The following is a 19,807-nucleotide window of genomic DNA, read 5'->3' on the forward strand; positions in this document are numbered from 1 at the left end:
AACAGGGTCTCACTGAGTTGCGGAGGGCCTCACTAAGTAGCTGAGGCTGTCCGCGAACCGTGATCCTCCAGTCTCAGCCTCCCAAATGCTGGGATCACAAGCGTGCGCCGCCACGCCCGGCTCACAGGGTACTTCTTTTTTTTTTTTTTTTTTTTTCATATTTATTTTTATTGGTGCACTGTATTCATACATCATAGTGGGATACATACTTTTGTAGACATACATGCACACAATGCCCAGTCAGCCCCCACCCGATCCCCACCCCGTTCTCTCCCTATCCCCCCCTCCTATGCTTGGCTTAGTAGTTGACATCTAGTATTATAGCAATTGATCCAAAATTAAAAATGATAATCTCACATAACAGTTTCATTTGTCTGATACCAAGCTTTTGATGACTTAAAGATAACATTTCAATATTTCTTTTTGCTTTCTTTCTTACCAGAGAATATTTTTTTCTTTTTTTTAGGTGAAACTATCATATATTTATTTTTCAGAAAAAAATCTATCCTGATATGGAATATGGACTCTAGATACCCAAAACAATCTCGAAGCAAAAACAAAGCTAGAAGATGTATATTTTCTGATTTCAAACCATATAAAGCTACAATAATTGAAACAGTGTAGTACTGTTCTAAAGGCAGATATATAGACCATTGGAGTTAAATACAAGCCTAGAGCTAACTTCTTCCCTATATTGTCAAGTTATTTTTGACAAGGTTTCCACGAACATTTGGTGGTGGGAATAATAATCTTTTAACTAAGTATTGTTGAAAAATAATAATTACATGGAAAAGAATAAAATTGGACCCTTACCTAATCCCACATACAAGTATTAACTCAAACTAGATAAAAGACCTAAATATAAATCTTAAGACTATAAACTTTTAGGAGAAAATCTGGGTCATAAAACCTCACAACATTGAAATTGGCAGTGATTTCTTGGATATGATTTCAATGGCACAGGCAACAGAAGAACATACAAACTCCCTAAAAAATAAAAGAAAATATTGTATATCCAAAGACAATGTAAACAGAGTTAAAAGTTACTAATAGAATTGGATAAAATATTTCCAAATGCTATATCTGAAGGTATATTAATATTCCAACTAGAAATCCTAAAAATTAACAACAATAAAGGCAAACAATACAATTTAGAGATAGGTAAAAGACTAACATAAATAATGAATCTCCACAGATAACCAATCTTAGTTGTCTGTTGGATGGAAACTCTTGTTTCTCTGGTTCTGGTGAGTGTTACCTATTTCTTCTTTGTAGTTAATCTCTTTGAGTATTTTCTCTAGCGCTGGTTTTGAAGACATAAATTCCTTCAGTTTCTGTTTGTCATGGAAGCTTCTTATTTCTCCATCTAATTTGATAGAAAGTTTTGCTGGATAGGAAATTTTTGGCTGGAAGTTGTTTTCTTTCAGAGTTTGGAATATGTTACTCCAAGCCCTTCTGGCTCTCATGACTTGGTTTGGGAAGTCTGGAGTGATTCTAATTGGTTTGCCTCTGAATGTCACTTGGCCCTTTGTTTTTGTTGCCTTTAAGATTCTCTGCTTGGCTTCCACATTGGTCATTTTGACAATTATATGGCGTGGGGATCCTCTTCTCGGATCCTGTCTAAAGGGAGTTCTATAAGTTTCCTGGATCTGTGTATCAACCTCTTGCTCTATATTTGGAAAATTTTCTGCTATTACTTCCTTGAAGAGATTGTTGATCCCTTTGGTATCACTTTCTTTTCCCTCCTCTATTCCAATTATTCTTAGGTTAGCTCTCTTAAGATGGGCCCATATTTCTTCAATGTCAGATTCCTGCTGTTGGATATCTTTTTCTAGATTAGAAACTATGCCTTCATTTTTGGATTGCTCATCTTCTAAGAGCGAGATTCTGTTCTCCATGTGGTCTAATCGGTTGTTTGTGCTTTGAATTGAGGCCTTTACTTCATTAATTGCATCCTTTATCTCTTTTTGGCTCTCTCTGAGTTCTTTTCGAAGCACCTCTATTATTTCTACAGTTATTTTCCTGATTTGATCTTCTAGAAATCTCTGATTTTCTGTTTTATCAGGTTCTGATGTTGTGGGGTTGTGCACATTCATTACTTCAGTGTTATTCCTCTTTCCCATGATTTCGGAGGTTTGTGCCTTCTCTGGGTTCTTCCCTTGGGTCACTATGGCTTCACTTAAGGTGCTCTGGATCTCGAGTCTGTATTATCTCAGACCCTACTACTCCTTTACTGGGTTGTATCACAGAGTCTCCGACCCAGGGAGTTGATAGAGGCTGCTTTAAACTATGGGGGGTGCCAGGTTGCACGCTCTCCTATGGTGTGATATCTCTGCCACCACCACTCCCTCACTGGGTCAAGTCCCAGGAGGCACAATACTGGGATTTCTCCTCTGTGGCCCGCAATTTGACTCACTGTTCTTGAGTACGTAGATGTAGCTGTACTGGACTCGGTGAATTCACTGCTGCTGCCGCCGCCGGTGGCAATATGGCGCCTCTGCCACGCCCTCGGCCATGAGGCTGGCGTATTTTTTCTTCTCTGGTTTTGGTTTCCACTCTGAATCCCTGCAGCGTGTGCTGAGCTCAGCCACTGGGAGCTTTAAATGCTGTCTGCGCCGAAAGATCCCGCCTGGCTGTTCCGCATCGGCTCACCTCGGCTTGCTGTAGCCGTCCGCTGAGTTCGCCGCTGCCGCCGGCAGTATGGCGCTGCTGCCGCGTCCTCGGGCGCGTGTGTCTCCTCTGTGGCCCTGAGCTCTGTCCTCAATCCGCTTTCTCTCTGGAGCCTGGTGGTTTTTTTGTTTTTCTGGTGATGGTGTTTTCTGGCTATGAAAGGCGCTCTTTTTGTGGTAATGGAGATTGGTTGTTAGGGGGACTCTTAAGCCCCACTCTTCTTGGTCGCCATCTTCCCGGAAGTCTCACAGGGTACTTCTAATGATGAAGAGAAGCAAACATTTGGAGAGGGAGGGGGTACTAGGACTGAACCCAGGGCCATTCTAACTCCAGGCTTTTTTATTTTTTATTTTGAGATAGTCAGAATATATACTAGGATTATAGACGTGGACCACACCACATTGGCTGAAAGAAGCAACATTTTAAGAAATGAAATATTTTAAAATACATTGATGTGCAAAGAATAACAGCAGCACTCACATTTGATAAATGCCGACAGCTTCTTGTGTTTTTCCTAACTCATTTTCATCTGCCCTGCCCTCCCCCTCTCCAAGGTCATCACTCTTCAAGGTTGTTTGAGTTTGTGTCATAGTCAGTCACTTGCCACCTAAAATAGACGCCACATAGAGAGCATCACGCGGTGGTGACATTTCTGTCTTAGTCACATGTGTCTAGAGTGCCCACCTTAATTGATTCTTAACATTGTTGACACAGAGCTAAAAGGCTTTTTTGTAGAGCCTGGTGCTTCCTTTCCTTTAGTAGGGTGTGGACGGATTGAAGACATCTTCCAAACTGAGAAAGGAAGGAGGGAAGGAGGGAGGCTGGCCTGGCAGGGGGCCTGGGGGCAGTGAGTGTCTGTGCTGAGGCTCAGCTCTGCCACTGCCCCTGGCGTTTCACCTCAGCAGGACGTTTATATGGATTTTCCGTCATAAAGTAAATTCAGTCACGGGCCACATGAGACGGTTTGGTGAGTCACGGACCCCACGCGTGAAGGCGTCCCTGTGAGAGTCTGTCGCCTGTGATGCGGCTGTCTCAGTTTGTGTTAGCACGCGCAGCTGGGATTGTACAGTGACGAAGTTGTCCAGTGAGGCGGTTCTCGGAACGTCTCCTGTGGTTGGCGGCGGGGACTCAGCGCTGCATCCCGCCTTGTTTTCAGAAGCGCTGCCGTGGCAGCGATAGGAACACTGTAAAGCGAGTATGCCCCACGTCAGTGGTAGAATCCAGACGATGGGGACACGGGCAGCCACTGTCAAATTCTCCGCGTCGTGCTGTGTTTGAAAATCTTAACATTTTGAGAAAAATTGTGTTCATGTCCTGTAAAATACGTTTCCCGTTTGTGAAGCCCTTGCCCTCTGCCTCTTGCCTCCCAGGTTTCGGTATCAGGACCACACCTTTTTGAAGACCCTCGATGCTGCCACCCAGCTCCTGTACGGCCCCGAGAGCCCGGTGCACACGGAGCTGCTCCCGCTCCCGGTGGTGCACATGATGGTCACGCAGCACTCTCTGTTCTTGCCAACCCTGCTGACGTCCGAGGACGAGGAACGCCCGGACAGCCGAGTGAAAGGTGGGCCCTCCGCCTGCCTCCATCAGGGGCAGCGTTTTCCTGTGTTTTATCAAGCTGCGGTGCACCAGAGCTTTTCTCCCACTTGTTCTCAGAGCTAAGCAAGCATTACCGAGACAGTTCAGTGTCTTGTTCTGTCATGTCCAGGGCCAACAAGGATTTCTCTGTGTAAGGTCAAACGTCTGGCCTGCCGAGGGCTTAATGCTGTGTCCTGCGCTAGTGTTACAGCCTGGGTGTTAGGGGCTGTGGGGACAGGTGTGGGTGTCTGGACCTGCGGGAAATTGATGAGTTGCCAGAGTTTTCTTAATAGGGAGACTGAAACTTACTGAGGGAAAAGGGATAGAAGTTGCTTTTTGGCAGTTACTGGTACAGAAGTGTTCTCCAGGCCGGGCATAGGCTTCCCTACCTCAGGAGGCATGCGCTTTATGCCATTGAGTCCCAAATGGTGTAGACTGGGGAGAGGGTGTCAGTGTGTCGGAAGGTCCTGTCCCCTCAAAGCCTCACTCCGTTGAGTAGACAAGTCAGCACCCGCCCACTGGGGATCACTACCAAGTCAGGCAGCGATGGACTGCTGGACGGGAGCCCGCTAGCACCCACATTGCTGGGCTGGGTATTAGCTGGGTAGGGCTGCACCCTCTGTTCAAACAGGGGTAGAGCGATCAGAGACTTTGGTAGTGTAATTATAGGGGAGATTTTAAATATTGGGTGACTTAAAGTTTAGGAGGGGGTGTGAGTGGTCCTTGGCCTTTACAAAGACTAAAGACATGTTTATTAACAAAAAAAGGGGGGGAAGGGACGAGGCAGTGGCCCAGGGCCCATTGTTGTTCAGAGAAGACATTTCAGGTTAGGGAAGGGTCCCTGGAATGCCCCTCCTCACTTTTGCCTGAGCAGAGCTCACTGCAGCGCTGAGCAGTCGCTGTTGTCTCTTCCAGAAGCGCTGGTGGACGTGATGGCGACCGTGGTGAGGATGTGCCCCTCTGTCTGTGAGAGCAGCCACTTCGCAGTGCTACTCGGGGCCTACGGCGCCACCCTCAGCGTCCTGGGTGAGCAGGAGGGCCGGCGCTGGGGGAAGGGGAGGGCGTGAGGCCTGGCAGCATGGATCTACTAAGGGGCCCTTGTTCAACTTCTAGACCAGAAGATTTTACTTCTCCTCTGGGCGTATGAACAGAACAACCTCAGCCTCGTCAACTTCAGGTGAGCCGGGATCTCAGGTGCATGAGGACGGCTAGTGCCGAGGGTGCTGGTCCTGGTGCTGCCGGCCTCTGCGTGCAGTGAGCTCCACACTTCAGCTTTTCTCTCATTTTCAGCTCTCAGGACAAGGGTGACAGGGACAGAGCTCCAGCTCCAGCAGGGCTGCGCGGGGAGCCACGGCCTCACGCCATAACGAAGTGTCTGTTGCTGGGGCTGCTCCTATTGGCTGAGGGCCACCCATCTGGAGATCCTGCCCCAGACCCTTTTCCAGCTGGGAGTTTTTTTGTGGCTGATTTTTCTGAAAACATTTCTTTTCATGCTTCACTTTAAGTGACTCATGATGGGATTTGGAGAGAAGATTGAAGAAGGCTGATAAGCATGATGTCTGCTCTCTGCCTGCCCATTCGGGTGAGGCTCTGTCTACCTGCCAGCCCCTTGGCCGCCCTGCTCCGGTCCTGAGGGACTGGCTCTGTGCATTGCCCTGGGGCCTCACAGCTGCCTGACTTCCGCAGGTGCCTGTGAAGGAGGCTCGGGTTCTCCCGGCTGCCACGGGTTCTGCTGTCCTCCTTGTCTCGGCCAGTGTGCACGTGAGGATAGTGTTCAGACAAGAAGCAAGCTCAGGGAAAGGGCTCAGGAGAGCTCTGCAGGGAAAAGTATTTTTCTTTTAAAGCACTTGGCTTAAAAATGAAAGCTGTGTTAGCTCAGAAGCCATCCCACTCCCCAAAAGAAAGAAGGAAATGGAAACGTTTTCTCTTGGGAGTGCCCGTGTGTCATGGCCTCTCCTTTCCTTGCTCTCCTGTTGCTGAGGGGTTGGAGCTCTGTCCCTTTCTGGAACAGGTCCGTCTGTGTACAGGGGCAGGTCTCAGACCATGCCACAAAAGCTCTTACAGCTGTCCATTGCTGCATGAGCTCACCCTTGAACTCAGAGCAAGGGAAGCCAAGCGAGGTGGCCCAGCGAGGGAACAGGTTGGCACTGGTTCCGAGACATGTCTCCATTTAGCTCCTGGGAGGAGAGAGCTTGAGGGAAGGATGTGGATCCCCTAGGACTGTCACTAGGCGCTCAGAGCATTTCCTGTCTTTTAATAACCCTAGATAGAGGCGCAGGCCCGAGCTGCGGAGCCAGGGACCTCAGGGTTTTTCTCCCTTGCCTGTCAGCAGTGGCCAGTCTCACGAGGTGTGTCCAGGGTACCAGCCGCCTGCCTGCCAGAAGCCTCCTGAAGGATTAGTCTTTACTTCTTAGCTTTAGTAGCTGGTTTATTAGACAGGAATCCGTCTGTGGTTAGCAGAATTCTGTTTCGAAATATTCAATTCAGTAGGTGTTTGTTGAGCACCTGCAGCTTACAAGGTAAGGAGCCAGGCTTGGCACTCATCAGATCCAAGAGGAATAAATCTCACCACCGCCTCATCGACGACTCTAGACCCAGAAATTCATTCCCTAAATAGGCGGCTGGCTCATACCCTCTGGGGTGAACCAGCTGTGATGGAAGTATGTAAGAGCAAAGCCATTTCTGCGGGGTGGGGAATGCTGGGTGGCAGGGTTGGCATTTGAGGGCAGGGAGGGATTTGATTGAGGTGAGGTTGGTGGAGGAGCCTGGGGCACAGGCGGAGGGGGCAGCATGCAGGGCAGCTGGGAGGTGGGGCCGTCAGGGTGTTTAGGGAAATGGTGAGTAGATTGTTGTCTTAGTCCATTTTCTGTGTTGTAACAAACTACCCGACACTGGATGATTTATAAAGGAAAAATGTTTCACGGTTCTGATGACTAGAAGACCAAGCAGTGTGGCTCTTGTGTCTGTGCTGTAATATGGTGGGTAACATCCTGTGGCGGGAACATAGAGTGGCAAGCAGCGGGAAGGGAAGAGGCAAACGGGAGGCTTCAGGTCTCATAGTGACCTGTCTAGCAGCTGCCCGTCCATCCTGAGGTGAGAGTCAGCAGTAATCACACCCCTGCCCCTCAAGTCCCCTTTTGTGACCTAATTACCCCACTGGGCCCAGGCCCTGTCACCCGCTAGTCTGGGCTAGCCACCTGCCTGCCGGAGACGGCACAGCAGCAGCATGCGGGGAGCTGGGGCGGGCCCGCTGGGCTGGGTTAGAGCCTGAGCTTTTCCATCTTCATGAGAGTCCAGAGAGCTGTAGAAGTTTCAGAGCAGGGAAGTGGCTCTCCCCAGAGCTGGGTTTTGGGGGCATCCTAGCAGTAGTGTGGAGGTGGGAAGGGTGGGCAAGAGCCTGGGGAGGGAGCCGGGCCCGAGTGACTTAGCATGCAGAAGGTGAAGAGGGTAACGCCCACGGAGGTGTGTGGTGAAGGTGAAGAGGTAACGCCCACGGAGGTGTGTGGTTGCCTTGGTGGGCTCCTGAGGCAGGACCAGCCACAAGACTCGTGGGACAGACGCGCTTTGCTCACGGCCTGCTGTGGGCAGAGAGGTCTGGATTCTGCTGCCTGGTTCCACACAGACTCGAGCCAGACTCTCCGGGTTTGAATCCTGGCTTTTCCACTCACCAGATGGGCAAGTAACCTCCCAGCAGCTTTCTCAATCCCTTCTCTGCTCCTTTTCTTTCTTCACAGGAGGTATTAATAGTGCCTTCTAAGCCAGGTGGTAGCAGATTCTATAATACCAGTGCTTGGGAGCTGAGACAGGAGGACCACAGGTTCTAAGCCAGCCTCAGCAGCTTAGTGAACACCTAAATAACCTCATGAGACTGTTTCAAAATGAAATGAAAAGCGAAATATGAAGTGAAGTAAAATGAGAAATGAAATATGAAGTAAAATAAAATTGATATGAAATGAAATTAAGTATGAAGTAAATGAAATATGAAGTGAAATGAATGAAAAATGAAATGTGAAATGAAATGAAAAATAAAATTGATATGAAATGAAAACTGAAATAAAAATGAAATAAAAATTGATATGAAAATTGAAATTAGTTTGAAATGAGAAATTAAATGAAATATGAAGTGAAATAACAAATATAAAGTGGGAAATGAAATGAAAAATGAAAATGATATGAAATGAAAACAAAGTAGAATGAAAAAATGAAATGAAATATAAAATATGAAATGGAATAAAATTGATATGAAATGAAAAATGAAATTAAGTGTGAAATGAGAAATGAAATAAATGAAATATGAAGTAAAATGAAAAATGAAAAGTGAAATGAAATGAAAATGAAATTGATATGAAATGAAAAATGGAATTGATATGAAATGGAAACAAATGAAATGAAAAATGAAATATAAACTGGAATATGAAATGAAAAATAAGTGAACTAGAATGAAAAATGAAATATGAAGTGAGATAAAATGAAATGAAATGTGAAGTGAAATGAGAAATGAAATAAATATGACATGAAAAAATTTTGAAATGAAATCCGAAATGAAAGTATGAAATGAAATATGAAATAAATGAAATAAACATGAAATCAAGTGGAATATGAGATATTAAATGAAATATGAAGTGAAATGAAAAATATGGAAATGAAATTGATATGAAAGCAAATGAAGTGGAATGAATACAAAATATGAAATGAAATAAAATTGATATGAAATGAAAAGTAAAATTATGAAGTAAATGAAATATGAAGTGAAATGAAAAATGAAATGTGAAATTAAATGAAAAATAAAATTGATATGAAATGAAAACTGAAATTAAATGGAATGAAAAATGAAATATAAAATGAAAAAATTGATATGAAATGAAAAACGAAATTAGGTATGAAATGAGAAATTAAGTGAAATATGAAGTGAAATAAAAACAAATATAAAGTGAAGTGGGAAATGAAATGAAAAATGAAAATGATATGAAATGAAAACTAAAAGAATGAAAAATGAAATGAAATATAAAATATGAAATGAAATAAAATTGATATGAAATGAAAAATGAAATTAAGTATGAAATGAGAAATGAAATATGAAGTAAAATGAAAAATGAATTGTGAAATGAAATGAAAAATGAAATTGATATGAAATGAAAACTGAAATAAAGTGGAATGAAAAATGAAATATGAAAAACAATAAAATTGATATGAAATAAATGAAATTATGAAATAAAAAATGAAATAAATGAAATGAAGTAAAATGAAAAATGAAATGTGAAATGAAATGAAAAATGAAATTGATATGAAATGAAAAATGAAAATGATATGAAATGGAAACAAATGAAATGAAAAATGAAATATAAAATGGAATATGAAATGAAAAATGAAGTGAAGTGGAATGAAAAATGAAATATGAAGTGAGATGAAATGAGGTGAAATGAGAAATGAAATAGAATATGAAATGAAATAAATATGCTATGAAAATATTTTGAAATGAAATCTAAGATGAAATAAAATATAAAATGAAATAAGAAATGAAATAAATATGAAATCAAGTGAAATATGAGATATTAAATGAAATATGAAGTGAAATAAAATATGAAAATGAAATTGTTATGAAAACAAATAACATGGAATGAATATGAAATATGAAATGAAAAATTGATATGAAATGAAAATGAAATTATGAAATGAGATGAAATAAATGTAAAATGAAATGAAAAATTAAGTGGAATGAAAAATATATGCAATGAGAAATGAAATAAATATGACATGAAAAGTGAAACTTGAACTCTGAAATGAAGTAAAATAAATGAAATATGAAATGAGAAATGAAATAAATATGACATGAAAAATGAAATGAGAAAAGTAAATATGAAATGAAGTGAAATATGAAATATTAAATGAATTGAAATGTTCAGTGAGAAATTAAAATATGAAATGATAAATGAAGTGAAAATATGAAATATGAAATGAACATTTAATGAAAAATGAAATATGAAAAATGAAGTAAAATGAAATTTAAAATGAAAAATATGAAATTAAAAATAAAAATAAGCTGAGAAATGAGGTGAAATAAATGAAAAATGTGATAAAAATGACATACAAAGAAATGAAATAAATGTGAAACATGAAATAAAAAATGAGAAATGAACTGAAATGAAAGCAAAATGAGAGCCTATGAAATGGGAAATGAAATGAAGTGAAATATTAAATATTAAATGACATGAAAATGGAGAAATGAAATAAAATATGAAATGAAAAATGAATGCTATGAAATATGAATTTATGAAAAATGGAATATGAAACGAAAAATGAAAATAAAATATGAAATGAGAATAAAAATGAAATGAGAAATGAAGTGAAATATAAAGTGAAATGAAAAATTAAAAAATGTTATACAAAAATAAAAATGAAATATGAAACATGAAATGAAAATGAAAGCCTATGAAATGAGACATGAAATGCCATGAAATTAATTGAAATACCATGAAGTTATTTGAAATTAATATTAAATGAGTTGAAATAAAAAATTGAGAAATGAAACAATATGAAATGAAAAATGATATGAAATATGAGATTAAAATTTAATGAAAAATAAGTGAAATGAGAAATGGAATATGAAAAATGAAGCAAATGAAATATGAAACAATGAAAAATGAAATGAGTAGAGTGAAATATAAAATGAAATGAAAAATACAAAATGATACAAAAAATGAAATATGAAACATGAAATAAAATGAGAAATGAATTGTGAAATGAAAGAAAAATGAAAACCTGTGAAATGAAATGAGACATGAAATGTCATACGAAATGAAATATGAAATGAAGTGAAAGGAAAAATGGAATGGAATCGCTGGGGTTCCATCCCCAGTACCACAACACTCACAAAAATAAAAATAACAAAACAGTGCCGTCTATGGGAGAGTTGTGCAGATGAAGCGAGTTAACGTAAGTAAAGCACTTAGGGTAGCGCCAGGCAGCCGGCAGGGGCTCTGGGTGGCCTCTGCCATGATCAGCACCGTCACTGCCCTCAGTGTTGTCCTCACCGCCCGCCTCATGACCACAGTGATGGACACAGAGCACACCCAGAGCAGCACCGGCTCCGCAGCGCTCTCTGTGGTGGTGGTGGTCATCGTCGTCATCTTGCCCCGTGGGTCCCTGACCAGTCTCCCCTCCCGTCTCTGTCCCCAGGGTGCTGCTGTGGGGCCCCGCAGCCGTGGAGCATCACAAGACGTGCCGGAGCCTGGGCAAGTCACTGTGGCAGCAGCCGAGCGTCGGGGACATCCTCCGCCTGCTGGATCCGGACCGGATGATGCAGACCATCCTGTACTTCCCCCAAAACCGGAGGCTGCTGCCCCCCAAGGTGCGGATGCCGAGCTCTCTCCCCCTCCCAGGGCTCCACCTGCACCCTCAGCTTCACTTTTTTCATTGACTTTTTACTAAGACAAAGTCTAATCGTAGATACTGGATCCCCGTGTGCCCATCACCGGCTGTAGCAGTGAGCACACTGCCACCCTGTCATTTATGCCCCCCTAAAAAGCTTAAAACAAATCCCAGAGATTAAATCATTCCATGTGTAAGTGGTGCTTTTTATAGAATTACTAATACTTTATGTTCTTAAATATTCAAAATAACTTGAGCCCTGGAACATTTGTGAGGTTGAATTGTCACTGGTGTCGGCTATTTCAGGATGCACAGGAGCCGATATTTAAAGACAAGAGCGGGAGGGCGGATCTCGACGGCCTCTACGACCCCTGCTTTCTCCTTCATCTCTTCAGTGAGCTGACCAGGCCAGGTAATCGCAGCCTCCCTTGCGGGCCCCGCCCTGCTGCGGCTGTCGGGTTCAAGGGATGATGGGATTGTTGCCTGGCTCCCAGCCTAGGACCTGAGTCTTAAAAATCGGTCTCTTGGGGTCTTCAGTGGGCCTCTGGCCTTTTCATTCCAGTGAGCAAAGTCAGTTTTCATGTTTTGAATATAGAGTGATTTTTAAGAGAAAATTTATATTCTTAAAATCTAAGGGTATCTCTTTGGCCTCGATGTGTTTTTTTTTAATTCCTAAGGATGAGCATTTTTCTGACCCTTTTCTCATAGTGGTCAAATACCAAGAGATGTGAGAGTTTGTATACCTGAGAACAAGTCAGAGTCTGCTGAGGTTGGCTCTTCTGGGATTAGTGTATTTTGAGAATCATGTTTTGTGTCCGGTAGCCTGAGGGTGGGGGTCCTTGTGGATGAATAGGTGGTGGGGAGAGAATGAGCATGTGCCCACGCACAGCAGTTCCCCCAGGACCCCATTGAGGGATCCAGTCTAAGACCCCCCCAGTAGAATGCCTGAAACCACAGGTAGTAGTAAGCCTTATATATTCTTTTTTTCCTATACATACCCATGATGAAGTTAATGATAAGTTACAGGAAAAGATTAACAGCGCTGATTTGCCATAGACCTTAGCAACCTCACCTTACAATTTTTTCCTTTCCTTAAATTGAGAACTTCTGTTTTTTCACCTAAAGAAAGCACTTTATGGCCTCTTTGACAAGTCCAAATTGCCAGCTTCACTACTCTTGCACTTTGGGCCACTATTATTAAGGAAAATAAAGGTTACTTGAACACACGCACTGCGGTACTGTGACAGTCTGACACTGAACTGATTACTAACAGGCCACGCGATACACTGGACCGAGCGTGACTCACGTCCTGACCTGACAAGCGCGGGGTAAAGTCTTGCTACTCAGAACAACCCATACTTTCAAGATTTGTGAATTGTGTATTTCTAGAATTTTCCATTTAATATTTTCAAACAGTGGTTGGCCATGGGTAACTGAAACCACAGGTAAGTGGGACCACACATTAGCGAGGGCGGGATCGATCTTCCTGAGTCAGTTCTGAGAGCCCCTCTTTGGGAAACATGCTCATGTCTTGTCCATTTCGTAATGAGCTGGTTGCTTTCACTGCTTAGCTGTGAGGGTCTTTCTTATTTGTGGGCATAGCAGTAGGCCTTGGAAGGAGACAGTCTGCAGCTTATCTTTTCAGCCTCTTACCAGGGTCTTTCACAGAGCAAACATTTTGACTAACAGGAAGTAGATTTCCGTTAGTTGAGTCCCTGGTCTCGAGTTCGTTTTTGTATGCAAAAAGAGGCTGAGATCCTGGCTCATGCATTTGTTCAGCCCCCGTTTGCTGAAAAGGCCTCCTTTCCTCCGCTCTGCTGCGCTGTGGCAGCGGCCTCCAGGGAGGTGTCGTGGGCGGGAGGGGACGGTGGCTGTTCCTGGAGCGCTACAACGGGCAGTGGCGGAAGGCCTTGCTCTCCACCAGGCTTCCTCTGCTCTCCCAGTAGGGAGCAGCAGGGGATGCGAGGCTGCGAGTTGGCTCCACAGAGGCATCGGGCCCTCCTTACAGCCTGGCAGGTGTAGAAATGCTTGGCTGGAGTCGTGCTGTTGATTCTGAAAGGTTCTGTCTTGCTAGCCCTCACCGTTCCTACTGCTGGCTGGAGAAGGCAGACTTGGGTGGCCAGTGCCTGTGGCAGTTGCGGGCCTGCCCTTCCTTGGCCCCACGCCTGGGGTCTGGGGGCACAAGCACCGCAGGGAGCGCACCTCCTGCTCTTCTTGGCTCTCGCGGTCCTGAGCAGGTGGACTTGCTTTCTCCACTTCACAGTCGTCTTAGGTTTGTTTTTACACACGTTCAAGATCTGTAACGGTACTTAATAGGAAGAATAGAGAAAACTGTCTACTCCATCTTCCCAGAATTGGGAGTCTAGTTGAGTTTTAATATCATAAGATACGCTCAAGTTCAAATTCAGGTGGTGCTGATAGTAAAAATCTCCTGTGCACCTGCCCTCTGGCTGTGTTTCCTGATTCTAGAGGGAATACGTGTTACCAGTTCCTGTTCTGCCGTCCGGCTTGCTTTGGCCTGAGATTCCCAAGGGCCTGCGGGAAAGGACTAGGGGCCGCAGGTGTGGCAGGGGCTTGGAGATGTGTGCTCGGCTTCTGTGCTCCGTAGCATGGCCTGCCCCATTAAGGCCTGTGTATGGCCTTAATCACTGGATACATTTCGGTGGACTAGGAAGACCACATCCCACCATCCTTTCTGTTTTCCCTCTTTTTACACTTGAAATTTCCTTCTCATACCCAAATGCTCCTAACCATGAACAGATTTGCTGAGCCTCTACCACTGCCCTTTGTATCCCTTTTAAAAGGATCAAAGAGGTCTAGGTTTTCGTCAAGATTTCCCCAGGGGCCCTTTGTGCTGGCACTAGCTCCCTGTGAGGAACAACACTGTATTCTGCACTGTATTCTGTTGATGAAGCTGGGTTTGTTTTTGTTTTTTGTTTGCAAGAGAGCAGGGGCCATCACATATAAATGTCAGAAATGATAGTAGCAGATAGGTATCTTAACTGCCCTGGAGGCCACAGATAGGCAGGGCCACCAGTCTGGTCAGGAAGCTCTTCTGACCACTGTGTGCTGACAGTGCCAGCTAAGTCTGTTCTTCATCAAACATGAAAATAAATCATCCAGAGTCTAAACACACAAGTTTGCTGGCCACTACAACTATCGTGAATCAGAGTAAATCATGTAGTCTCTTCCCTTGTCTTACAGTAGAGCCCAGGAGACAGAGGCAGAGGCTTGTGAAATAGTTCATGGGAAAATCAGGTGGCTCTTTTTCAGTCTTCAGTATTGTGCTTTTTATCATTATTGTTTTTTGATAGAGAGCAAGAAAAGTCCTGGCAGGACTTTTATGAGGGGAAGTGGCTAGAAAAAATGGTTATTTATTTATTTATTTATTTGGTGGTACTGGGGTTCCTGGAAGCCCTTCTACCTCCGGGATACACTCCCAAACCTATTTTTTAACCTTTTCATTGGGAAATAGGGTCTCTGAAGCCAGCGAGGCTGGCTTCAAACCAGCGCGATCCTCCTGTCTCCGCCTCCCAAGCGCGGGGATTACAAGCGTGCACCACCACGCCTGGCGAAAAATGGTCTTTTAAATTAGAGAAATGTACCAGTCACCATTATCCTTACCTGTGAATCTCTCAGCACAACCCATTTAAAACTTATTGGTATCATAAAGCAAAAAATAAATATAGAGCCTGCCAGGTGTGATGGCACACTTCTGCAATTCCAATGATTCAGGAGACTGAGGCGGGAGGGTCACAAGTTTGAGGCCAGCCTGGACAACTAAGTGAGACCCTGTCTCAAAATAAAAAAGGGCTGGAGGTGTAACTCAGTGGCCCCCGAGTTCATTCCCCAGTACACAAAGAACAATTCCAACCACATGGATTCCCACTTTGGGAAAGGATTTTCAGTAACTTGCAGTACTGATAGCACTTAATTTACATTCAAGTAGAACATTTCAAAAAGCAGAGAGGTGGCTGGGCGTGGTGGCGCACGCTTGTAATCCCCGCGCTTGGGAGGCAGAGACAAGAGGATCCCGCAGGTTCGAAGCCAGCGCGCGCGCGCTGTCTTAAGAGACCCTGTTTCCAAACAAAAATGTAAAAATAGGTCTGGGAGTGTAGCCCGGAGGTAGAAGGGCTTCCAGGAACCCCAGTACCACCAAAAAAAAAAAAAAAAAAAAGCATAGAGGTGGCCGGGCGTGGTGGCGCACACTTGTAATCCCCGCGCTTGGGAGGCGGAGACAGGAGGATCACGCAGGTTTGTAGCCAGCTGTGCTGGCTTAAGAGACCCTGTTTCAGAAATATAAAATAGGTCTGGGAGTGTAGCCCGGAGGTAGAAGGGCTTCCAGGAACCCCAGTACCACCAAAAAACAAAAAACAAACAAACAAAAAAAAGGCATAGAGGTGGAAGGTAAATGGATACACCAAAAGCCAAGGTGTCCCCCAAAGCTAGGTTCATCTTTTGTCCCCAAGTGAAAAAATGGGAACCTGATGGTTTAAGCAAATTTTGAAAAGAAGCACAACAGTTCCGCAGGAGAAGAAAATTCCTAGCACTAAAATGAGTTAAATTGTGTCATACGGGAAAGTACAAGAACTGTGCTTGTACAGGTGGAGTTGGGTGAAGCCAGCAGCCAGAGCATGGTTGGTAGCTCCTCAAGCCCTACTCCTATATTTGAACTTGACGTAAATAGCAGTGGACACCATGCAGCCATTGGTGTCAAGCTTCCTTTTCCCACATATTTGTGAGATTCATCCAAACTAGCGGAAGGCCCCAATGGTATTGATAAACCTTACTTCAGACCTGGCCCCAGATACTGCCAAACTCCTTGCAGTCCTAACTTGGGCGTATGATTAGTCTTGATGTGTGGCTGCCAGTCTGCAGACTGGCACATCTTACAGCTCCATTTTCAACCCTTTGCTACAAGTGGGGGCCTATTTTCATAAACCTCACTATGGCTTCCTTCTTTTAGTCGTTGTCCCAGAGCCAAGGCCAGCCAAGGTCGTTAGCAGTGGCACTGACAACTTTTTCCACAGCAGATTCTTGTCCACAACAGGACAGGTCTGAAATCTGCAGCTCATAATTCACACATGCCACAAGCAGCCAGCTCAGGAAGGCCCAGTGTTCTCTGAGCCTTGTCACCTGACGACCGGAGCACGGGCCCCACCGACTCTCCTCGCCCCAATGAGCCCTACCTGACCTGCGCTTGTGGGGGTGCTTGAGGGGGCACGCACCAGAAGGCTTCTGATGCTTCAGGAGCACAGGTGCACAGCACGAAAGCCCACCAACACAGGCTGAATGTCCTGGTTAAGCTGTTTTGATCTAAAAGTCTGTTATCAGAAGGCCAAATCACTATTCTTGAGGTTCCTAAAACAGAGAGAATGGCATTTATAATTACTTTTAAATAGCCTATTATATTTTGAGCATCCCAAGGGCAACATTTTTCCATAAGGATTACACAGCCGAGACTTCTATGGAGTAGGAGGCACGACCATGAAACATGAAGTAGATTTTCCCTCAGGGACACGTGGAAAATTCATTCGTCTTGGAATGTCAGTAATTACTAAAAATACCCCAGCCAGCTGAGTGCTAGCTCTTTTAACGAGTGTAATATTAAATGTTTAGACTGTTCTCTCTCCCAAATACATTCTGTTTACATGTATTTTTTATGTAGGTATGTAGGTGTCTTTTAAACACATCTCTTCTTTTCCAAAACAATATAATTTTATCCACAGTTTGATGCTTTTAAAAAGTTTGGGCTGGGCGTGGTGGCACATACTTGTAATCCCAGCATTTGCGAGGCTGAGATAGGAGGATCGTGGTTCACAGCCAGCCTCAGCTACTACGGAATGAGGTCCCTTGCAACTCAGTGAGACCCTGTTTCAAAATAAAAAATATTGCTCAGAGGTAGAATGCCCCTGGTTTCCATCGCCAGTACCAAAAAAAAAAAAAAAAGTATGTGTGAGATATATACACACACACACACACACACACACACACACACACACACACACACACATATGGCTGGGGGTATAGCTTGGAGGTAGAATGCCCCTGGGTTCCATAGCTATTGGCAACCAAGAATCACATAATTTTACTTTTATTCTGAGTCTTGTTATGGAAAGTGGACTTCTGGTAGGCAGCATGTAGTTCTTATTTTTATCCAGTCTGACCATCTCTGCCTTCTAATTGTCACATATACATTATTTATATTTAATGAGATTATTGATCTGACTCCATTTTATCTTCTCTATTGGAGTTTGGCTATAAATGTGTGGGGGGGTTGCTTTAGGGTTGATAGTACACATCTTTAGTTTACGATTGTGTGGATCCATTTCTGCCTTCCTGGCCTCTATGCTGTTCTTACCATACATCTTACTTCAGTATTGATAAACCTTTCAATCAGTTGTTACTTTCGCTTCAAATTGTCATTATTATTATTTTGTTGTTGTTTTAGTACTAGGGATGGAACCCAGGGGCATTCTACCTCTGAGCTACATCCCCCAGCCCTTTTATTTATTTATTATTGTTCTTTATTTTGAAACAGGGTCTCATTGAGTTGTGAAGGGCCTCATTAAGTAGCTGATCCTCCTGTCTCAGCCTCCCAGCATTTGGAGCTCGAATTGTCAATATTAAAAAGATTATATATATATATATATATATTTATTTATTTATTTTTTGGTGGTACTGGGGTTCTTGGAAACCCTTTACCTCCGGGTTACACTCCCAGACCTATTTTTATAGTTTTTTTTTTTTTTTTTTTTTTTTGAAACAGGGTCTCTTAAGCCAGCACGGCTGGCTTCGAACCTGCGCAATCCTCCTGTCTCCGCCTCCCAAGTGCGGGGATTACATGCGTGCGCCACCACGCCTGGCTAAGAGATTTAAGTACTTGAAATTACCATATAGTTACCATTTCTTTTTTCTATTAGTGTATATTATTTTACAGAAAAGTGGGTCTCGTGGTGGCACACTCGTACATAACATACTTTAATCCTGCTCCCTATCACCCTCCCTCCTCTTCCCCTGACCCCTTTTCTCTAATAGTCTCCTTTTTCATAGGTGCCATTTCTTGTTCTTCTCATTCCTCTGTATAGACCCACATTTTCTCCCTGGTATCATTTTCTTTCTTCCCAAAATACTTCTGTTAAGAATTTTAGAAGTTTAGGTCCGCTGGTGATGAAGTCTTTCTGAAGAAGATTTTGAAAGGTTTTCATGGGAGATTAAAGTTCTCGGTTGACAGTTTTTGAAATTTATTTCTTACTAGAAAGCTGTTGCTTCAGTGGTTTGGGGTTGCAACGTTACTAACAAGAAATCTGCCATTCTTACCATTGTTCTGTATGTTGCATGGCAGCTTCTGAGATGTTTTTCTCGTCGCTGGTCTCAAGCGTTCCGGTTATGGTGCTCCTTGGTGTTCTTTTCTTTGTTGTGCTTGGGTGTCCTGAGCTTCTTGGCTGTATACAGTTATAGCTGTGGACCATTATTTCTTCAGAATTTCCAGGAGCCCCAGTTACACTTGTTAGGCTGCTTAGATTGTCCCCATGGCTCCCTGATACTCTGATCATGTTTTATAAATTGTTTCCCCTATTTCAGTTTTGATAGTTTCTATTGCTGTCTTTGAATTTCTGTTTGCAGGGGTTTTTTTTCAGTATCTAATCTGATCATTCTGTGCAGCACATTTTTGTCTCACACATCTTAGTTGCCATCTCTAGAAACTCAGTTGGATTTTTATGTGCTTCATATCTTTACCATGTTCCATCTTTCCTTTGCCTTTTAAAAATGCTATTGCTGCTACATCTTTCATTGGTGGTGTGTTACACGATTACTCAGGGCAATCATTTCAGTCGGCTTGATTTCTCTCTGCATTAGGTCACAGGTCAATCTACAGAACGCCATTGCGGGTAATTATCTTGACCAGATTGTTTTTAAATAAGGTGTCCTGTCTTTATTCTGAGACTTTGCTCTAAGTTCTTCTGGACAGAATTGTCTTGTAAAAAGGCCTCAGTTAGCCGGGCGTGGTGGCGCACGCTTGTAATCCCCGCGCTTGGGAGGCAGAGACAGGAGGATCGCGCAGGTTCGAAGCCAGCCGCGCGCGCTGGCTTAGGAGACCCTGTTTCCAAATGAAAATGTAAAAATAGGTCTGGGAGTGTAGCCCAGAGGTAGAAGGGCTTCCAGGAACCCCAGTACCACCAAAAAAAAA

The 19,807-nt window shown here is 43.5% G+C and overlaps 1 protein-coding gene across 2 annotated transcripts in view; it reads left to right on the plus strand.

The window, feature by feature from the left end:
- The window catches only part of URB1 (URB1 ribosome biogenesis homolog), a gene marked incomplete at both ends in the record, with an annotated part of 75,799 nt that overhangs the window by 45,428 nt on the left and 10,564 nt on the right, over nucleotides 1-19,807 (plus strand). For both annotated transcript variants that reach the window (XM_080696915.1, XM_080696916.1), the window contains 5 exons: nucleotides 4,041-4,234; nucleotides 5,164-5,274; nucleotides 5,362-5,425; nucleotides 11,425-11,596; nucleotides 11,923-12,028. In XM_080696915.1, coding sequence (XP_080553041.1) covers nucleotides 4,041-4,234; nucleotides 5,164-5,274; nucleotides 5,362-5,425; nucleotides 11,425-11,596; nucleotides 11,923-12,028 — 647 coding nt within the window. The remainder of the gene's footprint in view (nucleotides 1-4,040; nucleotides 4,235-5,163; nucleotides 5,275-5,361; nucleotides 5,426-11,424; nucleotides 11,597-11,922; nucleotides 12,029-19,807) is intronic.

Source organism: Muscardinus avellanarius (genome assembly GCF_963383645.1).
Source record: "Muscardinus avellanarius genome assembly, chromosome: 5".
Classification (NCBI taxonomy): Eukaryota; Metazoa; Chordata; class Mammalia; order Rodentia; family Gliridae; genus Muscardinus; species Muscardinus avellanarius.